Source organism: Panthera tigris, chromosome A3 (genome assembly GCF_018350195.1).
Source record: "Panthera tigris isolate Pti1 chromosome A3, P.tigris_Pti1_mat1.1, whole genome shotgun sequence".
Classification (NCBI taxonomy): domain Eukaryota; kingdom Metazoa; phylum Chordata; class Mammalia; order Carnivora; family Felidae; genus Panthera; species Panthera tigris.
This window is the reverse complement of record NC_056662.1, coordinates 104,489,421-104,505,738: the sequence shown is the minus strand read 5'-3', so window position 1 is coordinate 104,505,738 and position 16,318 is coordinate 104,489,421. Positions and strand designations below refer to the sequence as shown.

The 16,318-nt window shown below is 39.2% G+C and overlaps 1 protein-coding gene across 5 annotated transcripts in view; it reads left to right on the top strand.

Annotated features, from left to right (window-relative positions):
• MTA3 (metastasis associated 1 family member 3) overlaps nucleotides 1–16,318 on the top strand; it is a 225,305-nt gene that overhangs the window by 154,776 nt on the left and 54,211 nt on the right. For all 5 annotated transcript variants that reach the window (XR_006215907.1, XM_042982073.1, XM_042982071.1 and 2 more), the window contains exon 9: nucleotides 15,479–15,667. Coding sequence is in view for 4 of the 5 variants with exons in the window: in XM_042982073.1 (XP_042838007.1) it covers nucleotides 15,479–15,667 (189 nt within the window). In the remaining variant the exon portion in view is untranslated. The remainder of the gene's footprint in view (nucleotides 1–15,478; nucleotides 15,668–16,318) is intronic.

Sequence of the window (16,318 nt, the reverse complement as noted above, 5' to 3'; positions counted from 1 at the left end):
TTTTGACAGAGACAGAGTGCGAGTATGAGCTGGGGAGGGGCAGAGAGAGTGAGAGAGACACAGAATCCAAAGCAGGCTCCAGGCTCTGAGCTGTCAGCACAGCGCCTGACTCGGGGCTTGAACTCACGAACTGTGAGATCATGACCTGGGCCGAAGTCAGACTCTTAACCGACTGAACCACCCAGGTGCCCCTAATTTTTTTTTTTTTTTTTTTTTTTTAACCCCTAGTTCACTCATTTTAACCACTGGGTAGTATTTGTAGTACTCCTTCATGGAATACTACACCACATTACTTATGTATTCTCTTTCCGATGAACATCTGGACTCCTTCAAAACATTTTTCATTTGCTACTACCCATAATGCTGCATTGAAAATCCCAACACATACCCTTTGTGAGTGTGTATGTGAACTCTCTGGCATAACTAGAATGGGAATAGTTATTCATAGTGATTCATAGGGCACTGCTCACTTTGGATTTGCCCAAACACAGCCAACTTATTCTACACAAGGCAAAAATAAGCTTATGTATTTATTTTTAAAATGTGTGTTTATTTTGAGAGAGACTGTGTGTGTACACGTGCACTAGCATGTGATGGAGAGGGGCAGAGAGAAGGGAGAGAGAGAATCCCAAGCAGGCTCTGCCCTGTTAAGGCAGAACCCTATGCAGGGCTCGATCTCACAAACCGTGAGATCATGACCTGAGCCGAAATCAACAGTCAGACACAACCGACTGAGCCACCCAGGTGCCCTGGTAGAAACTTATAATCCCACAAGCAGTCAATGAGTGTTTTCCTGTCTTCATCCATTTTCTTACATTGGCTTCAACATTGGGTATTTTCAGACTAAGATTTTTACTAACCTGATGCTTCCCTCATTTTAATTTGTATTTCTTAATAAGGTTAAGCAGGTTTTCTTGTTTATTGACTCTTCGTGGTTTTTCTTTGTATTTTAGATTCATATCCTTTGTCCATTCTTCACTTGTGTCATTGTTTTTTTCTAACAGTTTAAAAATAGTATTCATATTCGTGATTATAAATATATCTAGAGTTTATTTTTGAGACTTGAATGAGGTATAGGAGTCTTTTTTTCCATATGGAAAATAGTCATCTCAATACCTTTTATTGAATTTCTTGTCCTCATGATTTTGTAATCCTTCCTTCCTCTTTTTTCAAGGTTTTAGATATGCTTAGGCTTGCTTCTGGATTTGTTATCTCTTCTCCTCTGTTCTGTTGATCTGTCCCTGCACAAGTACCACATTATAAAAAGCTGATAAGCCCCACATGAACGTTTTTTTTCTTTTTCTTTTTTTTTAATGTTTATTCTTGAGAGAGAGAGAGAGCACGAGTGGGGAAGGGGCAGAGAGACAGGGAGACACAGAATTTGAAGCAGGCTCCAGGCTCCAAACTGTCAGCACAGAGCCCAACATGGGGCTCAAACTCAAGAATCGTGAGATCATGACCTGGGCCAAAGTTGGATGCTCAACTGGCTGAGCCACCCAGGTGCCCCCATGTGAACTTTTTTTTAACACATAGTGGAAGTCATTTAAATCAGAGTTTTGTACTTTGCCTCCCCCACCACATATTCCCTAACAATATAAAATAAATACTTTTTCATATCATCATGAGAATCTGGAAAGTTTTTTTTTTTTTTTTAATGTTGTGTGATTGTGCCTTGTATAGATATACTGTTACTTACATAGCTACTCTCTTATGGTTTAACACTCATCTTCTGAGATAATGCTTCCCAGATTATAACTGGGGATGCTCACCCTGTTGTAGTGCAGCAGATTCCCTCCACCCTCTGAGGAGTGACAAAGGAGAACCTGTTCCTGAGATGGTACAGAGCTCTGTGATAGTTGGGGCTGATTTGCCTGAAGATAGGTGTGAACAGGTGAAGAGCAGGTATGTGAGCTTTTGCTTCGGGCTGCAGCAACTCTCTGCTTCCCACTGGTGGCGACTGGTGGGACAGCGGGTGAATTTCTTTTGGAAGAAGGCAGCGTCTTTATTTTATTTTAAATGTTTATTTATTTTTGAGAGACTGAGCACGAGCTCAGGAGGAGCAGAGAGAGAAAGAGGGAGACAGAATCCGAAGCAGGCTCCAGGCTCTGAGCTGTCAGCACAAAGCCCGATGTGGGGCTCAAAGTCCTGAGCTGTGAGATCATGACCTGAGCCAAAGTCAAATACGTAACCAGCTGAGCCACCCAGGTGCCCCCTAAGAGGGCAGAGTTTTTAAAGATTCGGTATTTGTTTCTGTCAGTGAAGGCGGGTTATAAAAGAAGCATTTTAAAGAGAACACAACCTATGTACCTTAATTAGTTTAAACATCATTTTGTGTTTATCTTTTGCAGCACTTGCCTACATGTTCCTTCTGGCTGGATGCTTTCACACCCTCCAATGTTTGCATTTCTTCTGGTTTTTTTCTTTTAGTATTCAGCACTTAGGAAGACACTTTGTGTTATAGCTACCATCTTAAATTGTTTACTACTATAATTGTTGCTTCTTTTTATTTTAGAGAGAGAAAGAGTGCGGGAGTGGGCGAGAGAGGCAGAGGGAGAAAGAGAATATTAAGCAGGCTCTGTGCTTAGCGTGGAGCCCGATGTGATGTGGGGCTCGATCCCACAACCCTGGTATCAGACCTGAGCTGAAATCCAGAGTCAGACGCTTAACCAACTGAGCCACCCAGCCACCCCTGTAATTGTTACTTTTTAAAGCAGAAGTGTACTCAGAGGCTCAGGGAATTGTGTTTGTCATGTTTGTACAGCTGGTTTCAGTTTCAGAGACAGGATTTGGATCTGTTCTCGACTCCTACCTGAGATTCTCTCTCCCAGATTACATCTTTTTTGTTTCACTCTCCTTAAAATGGCTTGGGTTTAAAAATCATTGTTTTTTGGGTTGGGTTGGCTTGGGTTTTAAAAATCATCGGATTAGGCAGCGCTGAAGATCTGGTCTTCTGTCTGCAACATTGAAATGCTTTGGTTTCCTGCTCTAACGGACGCTAGGTTCAGCTGTACTTGGACTCTTTCTATATGTGGCTCTTGTGTCTAGATTACTTTCAGTGCCATGAAATTGATATCTTTCAGAAGTCACAAAAGCAGGAGGAAATTGATGCACTTTGTGATTTCAGATGCCATGTCCTGCACCTTTAGTCCTCTTTGCCTGGTAGCTTCATGCCTTCCTCTTTGATGTTAACATATAAAATCCTGGGGCACCTGTATGGAAATGAGTGGGAGTGGTTAAAAGTTGATTACTTGTACATTGATAATGTGAGTTTTGCAGATTGTTTTCCAAAAAAGATCATATGAGAGCTGGTAAGTTGTTTTGTCCCATGAAATGAAAACTAGATTTAAAAAAATAAATGAAAATTAGATTCATCATTCAGTTGAATTTGGAGAGTCAGGTTCTTATTTTTCTTTCAGTGTTTTCAGACCTATACAGATGTGGTTAGTACCTTTCTCCATCAGGTGACCAGACTTTCTCTGAAGACTTCTTACTGCAGAGAGGGCACGGTTACAGAACTGTGGGAACTCCAGTGGTCTGTCCTAGGTGATTTTCACTGTGGCTTTTCCTGTAAGGGACTGCAGCTGGCTGTCAGCATTCTTAATCTGAAGCATCTGTTTATCCTAGACTCTGCATGCTACTTGTCAAATCACCAGTAATGTTTTGGGAGCAGGTAATTAAGATGCCTGCAGATTGCTAGGTCTGACTTCCTTATTTTGAGACCTGTTACAATCATAGCTAGACTGAATTTCAAACACTGCTAGTCTAAGAAACATGATAAGATTTATAATTGTTACAACACTGAAGTTGTCATGGAGGCTTCCTAGATTTCACCCTCATTTCATTAAGATGTAAAGTGTCCTTTGTACAATATGCAAAGAAAAAAACAATCAGTTTACAACCTACATTGACCTCCCTTCGCCCCATTGTGGAAACAAAATTCTCTAGAACACAGTAAACCCCGAAGTGGTCTGTAGGTAGTTGGTGGAGGGCCAGGCCTGTTACGGGGCGGAGGGTGCCATGTGCATTGGTAGGGAGCTATCGCCAGAGCAGAGCCTCAGTCTCAGAAAACAGGTAATTAAAGAAGTGCTAGATTTCTCTTTTCCTTGAACTCTGAGGACTAAAGCAAGTTGGAGGAAAAGATCTGAGAAAAAGAGTTTTTTGAGTTGTTTGGGGCCTCAAAAATCTTCCAGGATAGATCATATTAGAGATAATGGTGAAGTAACTTCTATAAAGATTCATATTTAATTTCTGACAGACTCAGTACTAGAAACAGGATTTTTGATGCTGAGTCTGGTTCTGAGAAAGGTCAGGCTGTGTTGATTTCCTAGGGAGAAGACTGCATTCTGGGATATCTCTAATTCTATCTGATCTTTTTAAAATGCAATTTTTATTTTGCTGTCTCCTATCTTACATCCTTTTGCTGGCCTTTAATTGCTTTCAGGATAAAAACCCAGATCCTTAAAAGAGTCAAAAAAAGCTGTGGGGGTTTGCCTGGCCAGTCTGCCCTGTCCTGTACCCCAACCTTTCCTCTATGTCTTCTGGGCCCCAGCCAGCCTTCCTTTGATTCTGTGGTCTGTCTCCTGCCACAGGACCTTTGCAGCTTTAGTTCCCTTTGCTTGGATGCTCTCACAGCCCCATGCAATTAACTGTTATTTATTTATTTATTTGTTTGTTTATTTTTAAGGGTTTTTAAAAAAATGTTTGTTTACTTTTGAGAGAGAGACAGAGACAGAGTGTGAGCAGGGGAGGGGCAGAGAAAGAGGGAGACACAGAATCTGAAAAGGCTCCAGGCTCTGAGCTGTCAGCACAGAGCCTGATGTGGCATTTGAACTCATGGACCACAAAATCATGACCTGAGTGGAAGTTGGACGTTTAACCAACTGAGCCACCTAGGCTCCCCAAATTTATTTATTTATTTTGAAAGAGAGAAAAAGAGAGAGAGAGAGAACTAATTAGTGGGGGAGGGGCAGAGAGAGAGGGAGAGAGAATCCTGAGCAGGCTCTGCACTGACAGTGTAGAGCCCAGTGCTGGCTCGAACCCACAAAAAGTGAGATTGTGACCTGATCCAAAACCAAGAGTTGGCCACTTAAACAGCTGAGCCACCCAGGTGCCCCACCACCTAATTGACTCTTAATCTGTTTTCAAATTGTGTCTAATCTATCCATCTAGGGCAGGCTACTCTTGTGGTGTGCTCATGGAGAGAGACACAACAACATTCCTCCATGTTAATTATTTGTAATTAAACACTTGTTTTTGTGATTATTTCATTAATGTGTATCTCTCTCTTCTTCCCCTTCCCTACATATCAGCTTGTAGTATTCATCAATATAGTGACCATACCTGTTTTTCCTCACTGTTGAATTCCCAGTACCAAGCATAGTTCCTGGGATATATTTACTAGGTGTTCAGTAAATATCTGAGAATGAATAAATTAGTTTCTCTCTCTGGGACATAAGACAATAGGTTCTTATTAAAACAGGTCATTGGAGTATGTTATTTCTATTAAAATGTTATCTAGCATGTTAATAGGTCTTTTTTGAATGCATCCCATCACTACGAGTGATATATATTTGAAAATAATTTCATTGTGTCACCAGAGCTGAACACACACGGTCTAAAGACCAGGAATTATAGAAAGTTTCTGGCACTGGACATACTTGTTTAAAAACTGTGGTAAAATATACACAACATAAAAATTTGCCATTTTAGCCATTTTTAAGCGTATTGTTCTCTCGCATTAAGTATTCACACTCTTGTGCAGCCATCACCAGGATGTTTTCGTCTTCCCCAACTGAAACCCTGTACTCATTAAATAACAACTCCCTATTCCCCAGCCCTTAGCAACCACCATTCTAATTTCTGTTGCTGTGATTTTGACTACTCTGGGTACTTCATTTGAGGGGAACCACACGGTATTCGCCCTTCTGTGACGTGCTGACTTCACTTAGCATAATGTCTTCAGGTTCATCCATATTGTCCTATGTGTCATCGTTTCCTTCCTTTTCAAGGCTGCATAGTATTTTATCGTACGCATATACCACATTGTGTTTATTCAGTAGAAACTTAGGTTCCTTCTACCTTTTGGCTATTATGAATAATACTGCTATGAACATGGGTGTACAAGTGGATATACTTTTATGATTCTCTGGGTTTTTTTTTCCCCCCTGGACCTATAGCTTATGATCCATTTAGTCTTCTACAAGTTATGTAGCCTCCCCGTGCCTGAGTTTCCTCATCCATAATGGGAATAATGCTATGAAACCTATCTGTGCTGCTTCAGGGGGTTATCTGTTGACAAGAAGAGGGTATACAGGCATAACTACAAATTGCAGATGTACCTGTCCCAAGAATATAGAATTTGATGGAACTGCAGTGGGTCCCCAGACCACACCTCATTGTTGTTTTTCCTGGACGCCTGGGTTTTCTGAGGGCATGAAACTCTCCGTGAAATTGACCGCCCAGGTTGTGTGGAAGACAAGTGATTTATTGCTATGCTACAAATCTTTTTGAGCTTCCCTCAACATTCCAGAAGAAATTACGTTTGACAGTTTTTGTGCGTTCGTTTAAGTTAATATTCACAAACACAGGGCTTTGCTGGCTCTTGAGACTGTAGCCACACTGGAAGAGAGAGTATGTGATGTCTCTGTGTCCTGAACAAGATCTCTGGCACCCTCTTCCCAGCCTCTGGAAAAGTCTGTCTCTGAGTTACCATGTGGCATCAACTTGAGGATTAAACAAGGTGGTACTTGTAAATCATTTAGAACAGCATGTGGCACAGTGTTGAGAGCTTGGTAATATTGTTTGTTGAGATAGTGATAACAATGATATATTTTCCCCCCAATCTTGTTGAATCTCATTTACTTTCTTCTGATTTTATATCATTATTGATTGTCTGAAAGGGCTTTTATCATGCCATATTTACTGTCATTGTAGTAGGTTATCAAATTTGAATATGGTCACTAGGTTATGGGTGACCATACATTTTAATACAATTGTTACAAGGAGTTCATTATATGATATAAAGATCTTCCCCTTAAGGGTGCCTCGGTGGCTCAGTCAGTTAAGCGTCCAACTTCGGCTCAGGTCATGATCTCCTGGTTCAAGTTCAAGTCCCACATCAGGCTTTGGGCTGATGCAGGCCTGGAGCCTGCTTAAGATTCTGTGTCTCCTTCTCTCTCTCTGCCCCTTCTCCTGCTTGTGCTCTGTCTCTTTCTCTCTCAAAAATAAACTTTAAAAAAATAATAAAGATCTTCCCCTTAAAACAAGCTATAATTTTTACAATAAAAATTTTTTAAGAAAAACTTAGAAAAAGTAAGTAACTTATTTTCTTGAAAATAGAAAGTTGACTTAACCAACAGTAATTTTATTCTTCAGATATTAATTCTTTGTAAAATTGCTAGCCATTAATCCTGCATTTCATTCTCTTCATTTGTGAGTCCTGTTGAAATTGCATTATTTCATTCAGGGCATTGAGGGTACTGGGAATTTGAGGATAGATTGCAATTCATGGTCATTATAGCATTTAAAGGAATTGTAGTCTGCAGAATATATAAATCTTCAGATTAAAATTTTAGGTTTATCAGCTTACGTTAGAAATCTAGTCTTCAAAATGAGCATAAAATTGATGAACTGAGAATCCATGTAATTTTTTTAAAACACGTTTTCTTAAAATTTAAGAGTACTGTCCATGTTCTCAAGGCTATAAATTAGAATTAAAACTAATAAGACTACCACTACAGTAAATCATATGAAACATGAAATTTTTCTTCCTTCTAAGTATATCACTGAGGCAGGAAATGAATGTTACTGTAGCACTGTTATCTAATCTAGAGGCTTTAGTGAGATTTTCTAGTTGTTCCAGTTATGTTCATTATAACAAAACAAAAAAATTTTTTTCTGCTTTAAGATTCCCTTGAAAATCATTTATTGCATTTAGTTATATCATTTTAATTTCTTTCAGTCCAGAACAGTTCCTCATTCTTTCTGTCTTTCATGACGTGGCATTTTCAAAGTACAGGCCATTTATTTTGTAGAACATCCCTTAGTTTGGGTTGTGGTTATAATTTGATTTATAATTAAAATAAGTTTTTATTTTACTTAAGTCCACTTTGGTCAGTTAAGTCAGGAGAATTTCCATTTCACCCTAACTTTTCAAATTTATCAACGTAAGTTTTCGGAGTATTCTTTAATTAGAATAAATTGGTAAGTCTCCAGTTATAAGTAGCTTTTCATTGTTATTGTTTATGTATGTCATTTCCCATTTTTTTTGACAGTTTTGCCAGATTTTTCTTTTCTTTTTTATTATCTAAAAGAGTGAGATTTTAATTGAGTTGATTTTTTGTATGTTTTTTTTTAATTAAAAAAAATTTTTTTAATGTTTATTTTTGACAGAGAGAGAGAGAGAGACAGAGCATGAGCGGGGGAGGGGCAGAGAGAGAGGGAGCCACAGAATCTGAAGCAGACTCCAGGCTCTGAGCTATTAGCACAGAGCCTGACACGGGGCTCAAACTCACAGACCATGAGATCATGACCTGAGCCGAAGTCAGACTCTGAACCGACTGAGCCACTCAGGCTCCCCTTTTTAAAAAAAAATTTTTTTTTAATGTTTATTTATTTTTGAGAGAGAGATAGAATGCAAGTGGGTTGGGGCAGAGAGAGAGGGAGGCATAGAATCCAAAGCAGGCTCCAGGCTCCGATCTGTCAGCACAGAGCCCGACGCGGGGCTCGAACCCACGAACTGTGAGATCATGACCTGAGGCGAAGTCGGACATTCAACCGACTGAGCCACCCAGGCGCCCCTGTATGGTTTTTTTTTTTTTATTATTATATGTTTTCTATTTAGTTTTTTTTTTTTCTGTTTATTTTCCTCCTTCTACTTATCTTAGGCTTTACTCTGATATTCCTGTTCCAGCTTTTTTTTTTTTTCTTTTTTTTGGGGGGTGGTGGGGGGGTGGGTTGTGTGTGTGGGAGAGAGACAGAATGAGAGAGTATGAATCTTAAGCAGGTTCCATGCCCAGTTGGGACTTGACGTGGGGTTCAGTCTCCCAACTCTGAGATCATGACCTGAGCCAAAATTAAGAGTGAGACGCTTAACCAACTGAGCCTCTCAGGCACCCCTCCCATTCCAGCTTTTTAAGACTGATTTTTTAGCCCATCAACTTTGTCTAGTTTTCCATCATCAATATTTACGATTATAAATGTACCTCTGTATGTCCTAAAGTTTGATATGTAGTATTTTCATTATCATTTGGTTCTAAGTATTTCCTAATTTACTTTATAATTTTGCATTTAATTGTGAGTTAATTTCCAAGGAAATGAGGTTCATAAGTTTATCTTAATTGCCTTGGGGGTTGTGGTCAGAGAAACATAGGCCAATTCTTTTACTATATTGTGATTTCCTTTAGGGCCTGCAATATAATCCTCCCCAGCATTTTGCTCCATGGGTCTTACTTTTACCATGGCCTAATGCAAAAGAAGCTTTCTGTTTTTGTCTGTTCTGTCTAGAAAATGCCATCAAGGTAAAGGTTAAGTCATTGTGGAAGCCCACGTGTCATACATATTCTACCTGAATTATTTTAGTCTCCCCTTGCTTGCATTGGTTGTTCTTCAGTGTCCTCACATAGTTGTTTTACAGTAAACCCTTGGTTTGTGAGCATAATTCATTCCAGAAACAGGCTTGTAATCCAAAGCACTTGTATATCAAAATGAATTTCCCTATAAGGAATAATGGAAACTCAGATGATTCATTCCACAACCCCAAAATATTCATATAAAAATGATTACACTACTGTAATCATTATAAAATTATAAAGAAAAGATAAAATATAAAGAAGAATAAACAAATTAGCCTATACTTACCTTTGAAAACCTTCGTGGCTGATGAGGAAGACAGAGGGGAGGTTATTGTGTAGGACGACTTTCACTATCACTAACGGATGTTGACTGCAGTACAGTATGAATACTCTCTTGTCATATACTGTATTTAATGTGACTGGCAATAAGGCAGCAGAGGAAAGGGTCTATATCTGCAGGCGGCCTGACCTAGAATGAAGCATGGCATTGCTAAGCTTACTCTTGGATGGAAAAGCAGAGGACTGTCCAGAGGTGCTTTGAAGTGACAAAAAATACACTGTTGCCAGCTGTGGGCACCTTCCAATGTTCTGAAAAATCACTGCTTTCTGCCAAACACTGTGGCCTGAGACCAAGCATCCAAGCATGGGAGACAATCATCCACAATCCTGCAGAGAGAGAGACAGAGCGAGAGAGAGAGAGGGAAGAAAGAACCATTGGCCCAGTTGTGATTGTGTGACATTCAGCATCATGTACTACTCATTTTGCAAGACAATGTTCGTTGATCAAGTTAAAATTTATTAGAAATGTTTTCTTGTCTTGCAGAACACGCGTAGAACCAGTTACTCACAATCCAAGGTTTTACTGTATTTGTCTGGTTTGTGTCTAGAATCAGAGCCAGGGGGGAAGAATTTTCAGTTCTGCTCATGCAAAGGACATTTAGGGCCATGGGGTTACAGTGGCTTACTAGCCCCGTAGCTTTCTTGTGATAATCAAAAGGTCTGAATTACACATGAGGACATGACTCAGGGTGTCCTGTAGATTGATTTGAGTGAATGACAACTAAGTCTTAACAAATTTGATGATGAATGAGGGATTTTGTTTTGAATACTGTGCATTGAAGCAAAACTTGAGAATGCATGGCATACTTCTCTTTTACATATATATAAAATGTTTTGCCTTGATCATGGTTTGTGGTTTACTCCTGAGAGTTTATATTCACCTTCTGCTTGGGAAAAACCATATGCTCATTAATTTTGAAATAGATTTAGTGTTCTGAATGCTATAATTTGTGCTGGAGGTACACATGCAAAGTTTTTGTAACATTCTGACCAAATCAATAGTTAGGATTGAATATGTATGTATATCAGTTAGCTGTTGTCAAAATAAAGCTACATGTTACATGCTGGGTTTCTGAGAAACAGGCTAAGATAGAGATTTGTATGTAGGAAATTTATTAGGAATCAAAACCTGTGGGGGGTGCCTCGTGGCTCAGTTGGTTAAACGTCCAACTTTGGCTCAGGTCATGATCTCCTGTTTTGTGAGTTTGAGCCCCACGTCGGACTCTGTGCTGACAGCTCAGAGCCTAGAGCCTGCTTCAGATTCTGTGTCTCCCTCTCCCTCTGCCCCTCCCCTGTTTGTTCGTTCTCTCTCTCTCTCTCTCTCTCAAAAATAAACATTAAAAAATTTAAGAAAAAAAAAAAAAAACTGTGGAAGAGGAGGGATGGAGGCAGGATTGAACTGAGGAAGAAAGTGGGCTATGATACCTGAAGCCTCCGCCGACTCCACGGGACACTTCGAAGAGTTGTCCCAAATCCGGGTGACAGGCTGAGCCTGTATACCCCTGCATCATCGGATAAAGGCTGTGCCAGGAAAAGGGCATGATCTTGGGTGATGATTCTTTCTTGAATTGAATTCATTCCAAAGGTGACAGCTGAGGGTGTCTGCTGATAGCACATCTAGCACGGAGTGAGTAAGTTCTTTACTCTCAAAAGGAAAAACACAGTATCTGTTACACTGCCTAGTATTTCAGTGGCTTATAACAACAAGCATTAATTTCTTATATACTCCTTTGCAGATTGTCTAGGATTCTGCTGAACTAGACTGGGCCAATTTAGGTGCCAAACTACAGTGTGAGTCCAGATCTGCTCCATGTGTATCTCCTCCTCTGGTGACAAAAGCCAGTAGCTCAAGAGGGCAAACCTAGATATGCAAACACATGCCAGGGCTCTGTTCTGTCACGTATCTTGAACATCTTATCTGCCAGTCAGGTCACGTGGCCAGGCTCCACATCAGTGGAGTGGAAGACTCCTCTTCTGTGAAGGCCCAGGGGAGGGAGTGAATATTTGCTGAATAATAATCCAGTCTACCGTTGTGTGATTGTACTTAATGAGCGAAGGATGAGAATTTCACTGCCGAGCTTTCGTTGTCAGTCTTCCTCCGAAAATACTTCTGTTTGTCATCTCCATCTGTTATGAATGAGATGAAATATGACAACACCTTCACCACTATTTGGCAGAGAGAACAGCTTGTGCTGAGTTCTTATGATTTTTTAAATTTAGATTTGAATGGATCTTGTGTGTATCTGTATCTCTATTGAAAACACGGTATCTTTGTATTTATCTGGAGGGAAGACTTTCTGTTGTTTTACATTTACTCCTTAAATTCTTTGTGTTACTTTAAATTGAGGCGTATACACAGTAAAGTGTATTCAGTACACTCAGGTGCATCGTTTGCAAACTTGTGTATATGTATACATTCATGTAATCGACCACCCAGATCTAAAGAACTTTACCAGAATCCCAAAAGATTCCCTCATGCCTCTTCCCAGTCAGATTGCCCCCTCCTTCTGAGGGAATCATTATTCTGACTTCTCTCACCAGTGATTGTTACTTTTCTCAAAGTTCATATAAACGGAATCTTCCAGTGTGTTCTCTTACATGTCTAGCGCTTGGAATTGTTGTTATCTTACTGATAAACCGTGAGTCAGATGTCAGACTCCTATGTCTTGTGTTAGCCTATTTCTGAGAGTCTTCACTTGATGTTGTCTGTTATGTTATAGAAGGTAGATTCTGTGTTTTGCTTACAGCTTTTTAGCGTGATGTTGAACTCCGTAAAAGTCCATTCAGAAGGAGCCTCCTATGTGTGTCAGAAAGATGGAGTTAATATGGACTTCTAGCCCATAATGTGGTCCTCTGGTTTCCTTTATGAATTTGGTCATCAATTTAAATAAAATTATTCCCTGGGAATTCCATAGTGCATACGTCTGATGGGATGTAGATTTTTTTCTACGCATACTGATCATGACAGCGCTCTCCTCCGGGCTGCGTTTCAAATTGGACTCTGGGGGTTTCATAGCCTCCAGTTGCCTATAAGTTGGACCCATTCTTTCCACTTGATTTGTGACAGTGCAGGGGTTAGTCTTCCGAAAGCCATTGCTTACTTCGGTGTCCAGTAAGACACACTCCGTGAGGAACAGAATCATTAAAACAATCTATTCACTTCAGATTTGGGTCATAATCACTTATAAAGCCTGTGATGTTACTTCGGTTCTTTGAAACTCTATGAGATAATAGCCTATCATCATTTGTAAAAGTGCCTGTAAGAGAAGCCTTTTCATCACCTCGTGTGAACAAAAGAACGAAGATCCTTTTATGCTTTGAGTGGCTGCTATAATATCAGCTGAGAAACACTCATTTAGTCTTGTGACTTTGGGTTTCAGAGCACCTGTTAATTATAAGAACTACTACCTCTTGAGGAATGTCAGCAGCAGAGTTAATTTGTATAATTATTGATTTTGAATACCATTTAATCTTCAGTTTTGTTATCCATTGTAAATTTAGTTTCAAAAATAACTGTTTATAGTAATATATTATTAATTGAAGGGATCCCTGTGCTATTGAACTTTGCTTTCATTTTTGTAGATCACTTATCTAGGAACTAAATAATTTCAAGAATGATGTAAACTTATTTAACAGTGCACAGTACAGTGAAACTGATGAGTCTGTCAAGTGAGAAGTTTAGTTAGAAAAGTGGGGTTTCGTTGATTATGAAGTTTGCAGAGCACAGGCAAAGAGTAAAGATCCAAAGATCAAAAATTCTAACATTTTTGTAACCGTTGTTGTGGAAAGGTGAGAAGAAATTCACTTAAAAATTGAAGTTATTCCATGATTGTGACACATACAGCAAAAGACTATACGTGATCAGTGGTCCTAGCTGTGATTATGACTAAGGAACAGATAATGAGGTTCCTGCTTGCTTTTGTTTTGTAGAATCCAGTGATTTATTTAAGAGAGATGTTAATCCTTATTAAAGCAGTTAGGTACTGTACCTTAAACATGTCTGTATGTCCTGAATCCCACCTTTAGTTCTGTCAACAAATTCATATTCAGTGTCTTAATGTATCACAGTATAAATAGGTCTTTTTAATGCATACTGTAGCCAGTGATTTTTTCTCTTTAACAGGTGTTTGTTGATATTTGAGTTTATTTTATACTCCTGTATGAGTAGTAGGGAACTCACCAGCTAAATTTTAAGAGACATGTTGCCACATGGATGTGATACTATCCCCATTTGTGAAAATTTTAATATCGGTAGATACTGTGTACAAGGTGCAGGACTTGGCTTTCATATGGTAGAAAGTTAAAAAAAAAATTTTTTTTTTAATGTTTAGTTTTGAGAGAGCGAGAGAGAGAGAGAGAGAGAGCGCGCGCGCGCTCGCGTGAGTGGGCGTAAGGGGCAGAGAGAGGGGGAGACACAGAATCCGAAGCAGGCTGCAGTCTCTGAGCTGTCAGCGCAGAGCCAGATGTGGGGCTTGAACTCACGAACCGTGAGATCATGACCTGAGCCAAAGTCAGACGCTCAACCGACTGAGTCACCCAGGTGCCCCCATAAGTTAGAAAGTTTAATAGAACTAGTCCTCACTTGGTAAGGATTTGGTCACCTTGCCGACCAATTCTGGGCCACACCTCCATGCTTATCCAGACACAGCAGAGCCAGTCACCCTGTTCTGCAGTTTTCCTTCCACATATACAAATGTGCGTATATGTTATGAATGAATTTCTGGTTCTCCGGTAGAAATACCATCACAGGTTTTTCAAAGTTTAAAGTTTTGGAACCTAAGTTTCTTCACAGCTTCTGATGGGAAGAAGAATGTGTTTTAAATAAGCCAGACCCAAGGTACTTTTGCACAAAAACAGGTATATTATCCTAATCTATCTTTTCCTCGTTTCAAATTACTCTTTATATCATTCTCTCCTGAAATATGTAGGAAACCCATGCCAGCCTAGCTGATTCAAGCAAGCCTAGTCATCTGTTCTTGGTCTTAGAAGATCTCAACCAGTTACTGATTCTGCATGGATATGCGTTTTGTTTTGTTTGTGTAACATGGATGTGTAGTTTTGTTTTGTCACCCTGATTCTCAATTCCATTGTTTTCTGTAACTCTCGTTCTTAGTGCATCATTGTCTTAATCCAACCTGGGAATATTTTTTCTCTGTCTGATACATAATCTATTATTCCCTTGTCAAGGAAGGCTGTGACAACCCTGTATAATAGGTGAAGCGATTCTGGCACTTTTAACTGAAAGGATGGTGAAACTTACTGGCTTCCCAGTTAATACCTGTGCCCAGAGGCCCTGGATTTTCATGGTTAGGTTACTGTAACAAATGAATGCATTTTTTTAAATACACACCTTATAAATCAACATTTTCTTAAATCAGTAAATGACATTTTAAATAGGTAATCTGTTTTTTAAATTTTTTCTTAATTTTGTTACTTAAAAAATAAACACCTACGTATATTAGTGTTAATTCAGTGCATCATGCATTTTAGTATTCCTGTTCTTAAATAATCTGGCAAGTTTGCATTTCTGACTGATCTTTTCTCTCCATTTTGTTTGTTTTCTTCAGTTTCATGCTATGGATACATTGTATAGGCACAGCTATGATTTAAGCAGTGCAATTAGTGTCTTAGTACCGCTTGGAGGGCCTGTTTTATGCAGAGATGAAATGGAAGAGTGGTCAGCTTCTGAAGCTAGTTTATTTGAAGAGGCACTGGAAAAATATGGCAAAGACTTCAATGACATACGTCAAGACTTTGTAAGTAGAAAACTGCACCTAAAATGTTGGATGGGAATATTTTATCTTTGTTAAAAAGCTGGTAAACCTTAAAGTTTTCATTTAGCAAGCTTGCAACATAGTAATGTTTATCCGCTCAACATAGAATGAAGGCTAGTCTTGCAGAGAGAGAAATTGACATTTGTTCTGGGAAGCAATTATAAAACCTGGGATCAGGAGGCTCTGAATTCCAAGTTTAAAATATGGATGGCTTTTCTAACCATTTGCACAAAATATTTCTGAGGTCTGCTTTAAGTTTGTTGCTCTCCTTTGGACCTTCTATATTTTTCTAGTTATCTTACTAATTGTTGAGCCTGAGTTTGATGTGGTCCTTTAATATGGAAACAACCTGTAGCAAGCAGTATGGAAAATTTGCTTTATGGGTCCGTCCTTGACTCCTCTTAATGATACATAGTTTCTCACTTGCATTTTAAATACTAGATAATCTGGCCTACTTTTATGTACTTCCTTTTGTCTTTGTATGTATGGAATTGCTCTCTTTAATTAAGCTTTTAATCTCTTTGAAATGGGGAAATTTCTATTTGAGAAGTCCATTGATAACTTCCTAGGACAATTATCCTTTCTAGATTATCCAGTTCGTTGGTGTATAATTGTGAATAGCAGTCTCTTATA